This window comes from Phyllostomus hastatus, unplaced genomic scaffold (assembly GCF_019186645.2).
Source record: "Phyllostomus hastatus isolate PE091 unplaced genomic scaffold, TTU_PhHast_1.1 phas_scaffold_93, whole genome shotgun sequence".
Lineage (NCBI taxonomy): Eukaryota > Metazoa > Chordata > Mammalia > Chiroptera > Phyllostomidae > Phyllostomus > Phyllostomus hastatus.
Window position 1 is genome coordinate 17,089,202 of NW_025334042.1, and position 9,998 is coordinate 17,099,199.

Genomic DNA, 9,998 nt, shown 5'->3' on the forward strand with positions numbered 1-9,998 from the left:
CTTTCTCTGACTGGCTTATTTCACTTAGCATAATGTTCTCCAGGCGTATCCCTGCTGTTGCAAAGGATAAACTTTCTTCTTTTTTATGGCTGAGTAGTATTGCATTTTTAAATGTCCCATAGTTGCCATCCGCTCATCTACTGATGGACACTTGAGCTGCTCCCAAATCTTGGTGATTGTGAGCAATGCTGTAATGAACATAGGGGTGCTTATATTCTTTTGAATTAGTTTCAGGTTTCTTTGGACAAAACCCCTGAGTGGAATCACTGGGTCATAATTAGTGCATGTCTTCTTTCTTTAGATTCTATTTTGTTTCATTACTATAAAGTTGAAAGTTTAACTTTAGCCATCATTTTCAATTATATGCATATAAAATTATAAATTCCCCTCAAAGTTCCACTTTCAGTGCATAATACATGTTTGAGTATGTGGTATTGGTATTCATTTTTATGACAGATACAAGCATATAATTAATTTCATATTATGAGTTATAAGAATTTGTATGAATGTGAATAAACTATGATATGAATTAAATTCAAATTTGAATAAAAAGTACTGTTTGAATATGAATGAAATACATTTTACATAACATATAAGATATTGAGGAATATATTGTATGAGTTGTATTTATGTGCAGTACTTATATATATTTATGTAATGGACACTGGTATTCATTATATGATATTTTAAAGTATATTTTATGAGATATGAATAAAAAATAAGCAGAATAGGTAGGCACAAAGTAGTCAAGGGGATGTTAAGAATAGTATATAACATGGAGAAACCAAAGAACTAATATGTACGACCCATAGACATGAACTGTGGAGAGGGGGTAATGCATTATATGATTTTTAAAAAGCTTTTATATAGCAGAAAGTGTAAAGAGATATACAATAAAAGCTCCTTTTCATTACTTTATCTATGCTCAGTCACCTGTCATTATACTTCCATTAGTTTTCCAGTATTTTTATGCATTTTTAGGCATAGATAAATTTATATGATTAAGTTTTGTCTTTTTTTTAAACAGAATGGGTATAGGTACTGTTCTGAATTTTTTTTTTACTTAAATATATGGTATAGTGGATATCTTTCTATGTTAGTACTCAAAAAGCTTAAAATTTTTTTTGTATATGTAAATTATTCCATACAGTGAAACTTCTATTGGTTAGAATAATCATCCATTGAAGGACATTTCAATTGATCAACATCTTTTGCTACTAGAATCAATGCTCAGATAAATGACTGACTGTAAAGGGGTATCAGTTCACACGCTTATTCATATACTCATTGAATAAATTCCCTAAAATAAATGTCCTTGAATGAAAGGATACTAAGCTTTCATTTCATTTAATCTTATTTTTATTAAATTTATTGGGGTGACATTGGTTAGTAAGATTATATAGGTTTCAAGTATACATTTCTGTGATACATGATTTATATATTACATTGTGTGCCCACCACCAAAAGTCAAATCATCTTCCATCACCATAAATTTGGCTCACTTTACCCTTTAGTAGCCCCCTCCCTTTTCCCTCTGGTAACCACCATACATACTATTGTCTGTGTCTATGAGTTTTTGTTTGTTTTTCTTGTTTGTTCATTACTTTCAGCTTTCTTTATATTCCATATATGAATGAAATCATATGGTTCTTAGCTTTTTCTGAATGACTTATTTCACTTAGCATGATATTCTCAAGGTCCCTTGGTGTTGTTGCAAATGGCAGCATTTCATCCTTTCTTCTGGCTAAGTAGTATTCCATTGTATATATACAGGATATCTTCTTTATGTAATATTCTGTTGAAGGACATTTTAGTTGTTTCTATGCCTTGTCCACTGTGAATAATGAACATAGGAGTGCATATATCTTTGCAAATAAGTGTTTTCAAGTTTTTTGGTAGATATCCAGAAGAGGGGTTGCTGGGTAGCTCCCCATGTGGTAGCTCCATTCTTGTTTTTTTCTGAGGAACCTCCATACTGTTTTCCATAGTGGCTGTACCAGTTTACATTTCCACCAGCAGTGAATGAAGGTTCCCTTTTCTCCACAAACTTTCCAACTGTTGTTATTTTGTCTTAGTCATAATAGCCATTCTAACAGGTGTGAGGTGGTATCTCATTGTAGTTTTGGCTTGCATTTCCCTGATAGCTAGTGAAGTTGAGCATCTTTTCATATATCTGTTGGCCATTTATATGTCTTCTTCACCATTTCTTTTTCTATTGTTGTTCAAGTACAGCTGTTTCCAGTTTCCCCCCACCTCTCCTCCCTGCCCCACCCATCCCTACCTCCCACCTGGCTTTGTCCATGTGTCCATGGCTTTCCCACTCTCCTGGTTTTGTCCATGTGTCTTTTATACATGTTCCTTGAGGACCCTTTCCCTATTTTCCCCCATTATCCCTCTCCCTGCTCCTCTGGTTACTGTCAGTCTATTCTTTATTTCAATGTCTTTGGTTATAGTTTGCTTCCTTGTTTGTTTTGTTGATTATGTTCCACTTATCGGTGAGAGCATACGCTTTTTGTCTTTTACCACCTGGCTTATTTCACTTAGCATTATAGTGTCTAGGTCCATCCCTGCTGTCACAAAGGTGAGAGAGTCTTTTTTTTTTATATATACTGCTGCGCAGTATTCCAGTGTATACATATACCACAGCTTTTTTATGCACTCAGCTACTGATGGGCACTTGGGCTATTTCCAGATCTTGGTGATTGTAAATAAGGCTGCTATGAACATAAGGGTGCATATATTCTTTTTTTTTGAAGATTTTATTTATTTATTTTTAGAGAGGGAAGGGAGGGAGATAGAGTCAGGGATAATAGAGATAGAGAGAGAGAGAGAGAGAGAAAGAGAGAGAGACATCAATGTGCAGTTGCTGGGGGTCGTGGCCTGCAACCCAGGCATGTACCCTGACTGGGAATTGAACCTGCGACACTTTGGTTCGCAGCCCGTGCTCAATCCACTGAGCTACGCCAGCCAGGGCTGCATATATTCTTTTGAACTAGTGTTTCAGAATTCCGAAATATATTCCTAGAAGTGGAATCACTGGGCCAAAAGACAGTTCCATTTTTAATTTTTTGAGGAAACTCCATACTGTTTTCCATGGGGCTGCTAATCTGCATTCCCACCAATAGTACATGAGGGTTCCCTTTTCTCTGCATTTGCAGAAAACATTCTTATGCAGTCTCGTTCATTTGTTTGATCTAATTTTTGTGTAGGAAATGCTTTCTGCTTGCTTTTTTACTGTTCTTAATTGTTTTCTGGGTCTCAGGAGAGTTCCGTCTCCTCACAGGGTCTGCTATAATATAAAGCAGTATATTGTATTCTGGTCATTTGTCTGAACTATGGATCCAGAGCATCTGGGCTTGTATCACACCTTTTCTATTAGTTGTGCATCTTAGGCTCTATGCCCTAATCCCTTCATCTGCAATAGTAAAATGATAGTGGTACCATGTTATTAATTATAAAAATATGTTGATGATAGTAATATACAACATATAGGGTTTTAATAGATTTATTATTACCATACATAGTACTTAGAACAATGCCTGCCTGGTACACAGCAAATACCAAAAATGCTCCTATTATTTCACTTGAACACAGATCTCCCTTCTGTACTGAAAGTACACATGATCTGTGTCATTCATGTGGCACTTCAATATATGTTGCTCTGTGCAGTTTCTTGTATTGTTAATTTTCCATGGTTGTATATTTTATATCTTGTATTGTTGATCTGGGACAGATCAGCTTTGTTGCATTTTCTATACTGCATAGCTAAATGCTAAACACCTATTCAAATACTTATTAAATTCTGAACCAACATATGTGGAAGGGCAGAGAAGTTTTAGAGCTCTTTCTATTCCTAGGAGAAATGATTACCTCAGCAAAAGACACATTAGCATTTTGGAAGTTTTTAAACATTCAAAGGAACAAATTGTTTTCTCTCTTCAGATCCTCTCTCTTTGGGATCAATTGAGCTGACAAACAATGCATTCCCTAGGGGTCCTGGTTCCAGAGACTGATAAAGACCCTTTGTTGCCTTAAAGAACAGAAGTTAAATAGGTGTTTAGCAGAAGTCCCCAGAGAGAGTGGTGAGGAACATGCAGTGGAAACATCAAACACAGGTCATCAGCAGGTTAAGGAGAAAACTGAGAGATGGGACAATAGGTTTGAATGGCATCCTTGCATTGAGTAGGCTGCAAAAGAGATCTTTACATTTCCTTTGAAATCCATCATTTAAGTAGCCATTGATTTTTCTCAGAATAAAGAAACAGTTGTCATCTAACTTGACAATTGTCTTTACTTTTAATAGACTTTATTTTTCTGAGAACAGTTTTAGATTTAAAGAAAAATTGAGATGATACAAATTGTTCCTGTGTACCAGTTTCCCCTGTTAATCTTACTTAGTATGATGCATTTGTTGCAATTAATGATCAAAACCTGAATCATTATTATTAAATGAAGGTCATAGTTTATTCAGATTTCCTTAGTTTTCACCTAATACCTTCCCCTATTCCATGATCTCATGTAGGATACCACATTACCACTCCCTCTTCCCTGTCCCTCTGGCTATCACGATACTGTTGTCTGTGTCTATGTTTTGTCTGTATGTTGTTTTGCTTAATCTGTTCACTTCCTTTCATGCAGTTCCCTAATGCCCTCTGGCAGCTGTCAGTCTGTTCCATGTATCATTCCTCTGTTTTTATTTTGTTCATCAGTTCATTTCATCCATTAGATTCCACATTGCATTCAGTTGTCATGTATCCTTAGACTCCTCTTGATTGTGACACTTTTCTCAGACTTTTCCTTATGTTTGAAGACCTTGATAGTTTTGAGCAGTATTGGTCAGGCATTTTATAGGATGTTCCACTGAAAGTTGTCTGATGCTATTGGAAGAAGACCACAGAGGCAAACTGGCATTTTCATTATACCATGTCAGGGATACATGCTATCAACATGGCTTATGGGCTGTTGATGTTGACCTTGATTACCTGACTGACATGGTGTTTGTAGTTTCTCCTCTGTAAAGTTTCTCCTTCCTCTTAGATGGAGTATCTACATAAATTATTTAGAATATTTTTGCATAGGAGATCTATCTCCTCTCCTTCATTTATTAATTCATTCAATAATTTATTTACATCAGTATGGTTTCTAGAGGTTTAGAAATTTTAGATGAAAAAGAAGAGAGGCCTTGGAGAATAGAATTCTATTTGCCCTGAATACTTTGAAGTATAAAATAATCTTCTACTCACACTATTACCTTGTATGAACAATTATAAATATGATCAAAATAAAAGGTACAATCCAGAGACTAGATGGTGTTTAATAAATGTAGGTAATAGTTGTATATGTATTATAAATGCACAAATTTTTACTTTTCACAATTATAGAGCCTGAAAACAATAAAATGACTTTTTTACTATTTAATGGCAAGAATTTCATTATTTGGTCCAAGGTCCCTATATGACTGTTATTTGTTTCTCCATCTCTCTCCCTCTTTCTCAGTCTATCATTTTTTTCACATTGTACTTGGATTTTATCTTCAGTAGTCAGTCTATGCTAAGCAAATGCCTCTTAGAATATCCTTTCCAAATTATGAACTTTTAAAAATTTTGATCAATTCTTCTAATCTTTAATCTTCTTAAATCAAAGGATAATGCAAGTCTGAGTATTGGAAAACTTATTTAACCAGGATTTAGTTATCCTATCCCTACATTCAGACTTATCCTTGAGTCTGTTAGTAAGCACCATCAAAGGCAATGTGGGTAGATAACATCCCACACTTGGAAATCTTTATTTCTCATATTTCTGGAGGTGGTGCACTTCCAGAAAGGCCAGTAAAAACATTTTTTGTAGGTAAACTGGCTCAAAACAAAGAATATAATTATTTCCACTGATTTTGAAATTGCTCTGGGAGGAAATTCTCATTCCTCGAAAATGGACATTTTACCTATTTTTTAATACATTGTATTGATGATGCTATTAAAATTGTACAAATTTTGCCCCCTTTGTTCCCCTCCACGTGGTACCTCTCATTCCCTCCAGCAATCACCCTGCTTAGTTCGTATCCATGGGTAATGCATACAAGTTCTTTGGTTACTCAATTTCTGATACTCTTTTTAACATACCCCTGTCTATTCTGTACCTACAATTTGTACTTCTTGATCCCTGCACCTTTTCCCCCATTCTCCCTCTTCCCCCTCCTAACCATTAACCCTCTAAATGATCTCCATGCCTAGGATTCTGTTTCTGTTCTGCTTGTTTGCTTAGTTTTTTTAAAAAATTTGATTGTCAATGGTTGTGAATTTATAGCCATTTTAATGTTCATGATTTTGATCTTCCTTTCCTTAAATAAGTCTCTATAACGTTTCATATAATAATGGCGTGGTGATGAGGAACTCCTTTAGTTTTACTTTGTCTGGGAAGCACTTCATCTATGTTGTTGGTCCTTGCTTTTCATCACTTTGAATATCTCTTGCTAGTTCCTTCTAGCCTGCAGTTTCTTTTGAAAAATCAGCTGACAGTCTTGTTGGAACACCTTTGTAGGTTACTCTCTCCTTTTCTCTAGATGCTTTTAAGATTCTTTCTTTATCTGTAACCTTTGGCATTTTAATTATGATGTGTCTTGGTGGGGTCCCCTTTGTGTTCAACTTGTTTAGGACTCTCTGTGTTTCCTGGGCTTGCATGTCTATCACCTTCCCCAAATTAGGGAAGTTTTCTTTCACTATTTTTTTCAAATAACTTTTCAATTTCTTGCTCTTTCTCTTCTTCTTCTGGAACCCTATGATTAGAATGTTAGTAAGTTTGAAGTTGTCCTTGAAGCTCCTTAGCTATCCTTGTTTTTTTTTTTAATTTTCTTTTCTTTTTGCTGTTCTGATTAATTGTTTTTTATATTCTTATGTTCCAAATCATTGATTTGATTCTTGGCTTCATCCATTGCACTGTTGATTCCCTGTAAATTTTTCTTTATTTCACTTAGTGTAACCTTCATTTCTGCCTGGGTCTTTTTATGTTGTTGAAGTACCCAGTGAATTCCATGAGCACCCTAATAACCAGTGTTTTGAACTGTGCATCTGATAGGTTGGTTATCCCATTTTGTTTCATTGTTTTTCTGGAGATTTGTTCTGTTCTTTCATTTGGACCATATTTCTTTGTCTCCTCATTTTGGCAGCTTCCCTGTATTTGTTTCTATGTATTAGGTAGAACTGCTTTGACTCCTTGCCTTAGTAGCATGGCCTATTGTAGAAAAGTGCACCTGTAAGATGGATCTGGTGGGGTGTTAGGTAATTGACAGGGCATGGCAACCCGTGTGAACCAGGTTGATGGAATCTCAGATGTTGTGTTGCAGCTCTGTGGCTCTGTGTGGGGGAAGGCTCAGAGAAGGGGCAATGGCTGCTGCCTGACCTCTGGAGTTTTCTTTAGGAGGAAGCTATTCCCTGGTACTTGCCTGATGCCAGCCACTACAGGTATTTCCAGTATGCCACTGGTGCCCTTCCAGCTGCTGCCCTGGTGCTTGAGCCCAGAGGGAGTGAGTCTGTGTAAGTCCTAAGTCAGTTTTGGGCCCTTTCTGAGGAGATGCCTGAGAATCCCAGTTTCTTCTGCCATGCCCCGCCCCCCACTGGTTTTTACAGCCAGAAGTTATAGGGACTTATCTTCCTGGCACCGGAAGCCTGGACTGGGTGGTCTGGTGTGGGGCTGGGATCCCTCACTCCTGAGGTATCTCTCCTGATTCTTATCTCCCATATGTGGGCATGGGATGCTGTTTTGTGTTTTGACCCCTTCTACCCATCTAGATGAATGTGAATTATTTAATTCCTTGGTTGTTGGACTTCCACACAGCTCATATTTCTGACAGTTCTGGGTGATAGTTGTTTTGTAGTTTAGTTGTAACTGTTGCTGTGGATGTGTGAGAAGGCGAGCTGTGTTTACCTATGCTTCCATCTTGACCAGAAGAAAAATGAACATTTAAAAATGAGAAGAAGAGCTCTGGAGTGGACAACTTTCTTTTAGATCACTGCTTATGCATTAATAAAGAACCTCAGATTACTTTTGTATAGTCAAAGGCTATATATTGAAGTATTCTCAGCAAGTGAGAAATAGTCTCTGGACATATATATTCCACATCATGAGAAGGCTGTATGGTCAGTGATACAAATGTATTTATTTGCATTTTCTTTTTATGACATTGAGCATTTTGGGAATCTAGCCTCTGGAACATACATTTATTGAAGAAACCATTCTGAATAAAATAAACTTAAAAGAAACAAAAAATAGCTTGATTTTCAGCTTTTGGATTATAAGGGACAAATGTTCCTGGGGGCAGAATAGATTAAGGAATCTATAGAAAAGGAAGGAACCATTTATTTGTCAAATTCATAAATGTCACTCATGAGTTAGATTTAAATTTAATAACTTCTAAAAACGTCAATTGTTTCTTACTTCTTTGTGAGAAATACAATCCATTTTACTGTGTCTTTGAAGGCATCTTTCACTTGTTTGTTTCGAAGTGTATAAATGAATGGATTAAGCAAGGGGGCAACTGAAGTAGTGAGCACAGACACCACTTTATTAATGGCCACTCCTTCCTTTGCTGAAGGTTTGATATAGATGAAGATGCAGCTGCCATAGGTGATGGAAACCACAATCATATGAGAAGAGCAGGTAGAAAAGGCTTTTTTCCTTTGTTGGGCAGAAGGGAATCTTAGAATGGTCTTGGCAATGTATGTGTAGGAAAGAACTACACACACTAAGGTAATAATGAGCGTCAGCACAGCAAAACTCAGCACAACTCTTTCTATTAACACTGTGTCTGAACAGGTTATTTGTAAAATAGGAGATGCATCACAGCCAAAATGGTCAATCACATTTGAATCACAGAATTCCAGCTGGAGGCCCATGCTTAGAGGTGGGAGGATAATCAACAGGCCAGCAAGCCAACAGCTGAGAACAAGTGTAGAGCAGACTTTGTCGCTCATGATGGTTGTGTAGTGCAGGGGCTTACAAATGGCCACGTAGCGGTCATAGGACATGGCTGCAAGAAGAAAAAATTCTGTTGCTGCAAAGAGGACAACAAAAAATAACTGGGTGGCACAAGCATTATAGGTAACAGTATTATCTCCGGTTAGGAGAGTATACAGGAATCTGGGAATACAGACAGTGGTGAATGAAACTTCTAAGAAAGAGAAATTTCGGAGGAAAAAATACATGGGAGTTTTAAGATGGGAATCCAAAAGTGTCAGGGTAATGATGATGAGGTTCCCAGCTACACTCAACATGTAAGTGAGAAACAAAAATACAAAAAGCAGAAGTTGTAGTTTTGGGTCATCTGTCAATCCCAGCAGGATGAATGTTGTTATTGCTGTATGATTTCTCATCACTCCCTTGTGCCAAGTCAAGTATAATTCCGCCTGAAGAAAGAAGTGTCATAAGAAGCTAGCACTGAAACCCAAGTGAAAATACACCCAGCAAGGGAGCTCACATGCACTTTCTTCTTTTGCTTAATAACCAATTTGTTAATGTGTGCCTTTGATATCTTACTAGGAGACATTTATTGGAAATATCTAATACAGCTCTAGTGCTTATAATTCTCTGATTAGAAAGCACATTTATAGCCCTGGCTGGTGTGGCTCAGTGGTTTGAGTGTCAGCCTGTGAACCAAAAGGTCACCAGTTTGATTCTCACTCAAGGCACATGCATGAGTTGCAGGCCAGATCCCCAGTTGGTGGTGTGCGAGAGGCAACTGATGGATGATTCTCTTAGCACATCAATGTTTCTCTCCCTCTCTTTCACCCTCCCTTCCTTTCTCTCTAAAAATAAATAAATAAATAAATAAATAAATAAATAAATAAATAAATAAATAAAAAATAACATCTTTTTAAAAAATGAAAGCACATTTACCAAGATGTTAAATAAAAAAGAAAACAAAATATAAATCATGTGTCTGCTTTGCAGTTTCTTAACATTATTGCCTGTGGTACAAATTTTATTTGTCCCTGTTGTGGAGGAAA

The 9,998-nt window shown here is 36.6% G+C and overlaps 1 protein-coding gene across 1 annotated transcript; it reads right to left on the reverse strand.

Annotated features, from left to right (window-relative positions):
* Positions 1 to 8,426: 8,426 nt before the first annotated feature.
* On the reverse strand, positions 8,427 to 9,365 carry LOC123812741 (olfactory receptor 6C2-like). Its single transcript, XM_045829575.1, has one exon. It carries the CDS (start codon positions 9,363 to 9,365, stop codon positions 8,427 to 8,429), a length of 939 nt encoding a protein of 312 aa, XP_045685531.1.
* Positions 9,366 to 9,998: the final 633 nt, after the last annotated feature.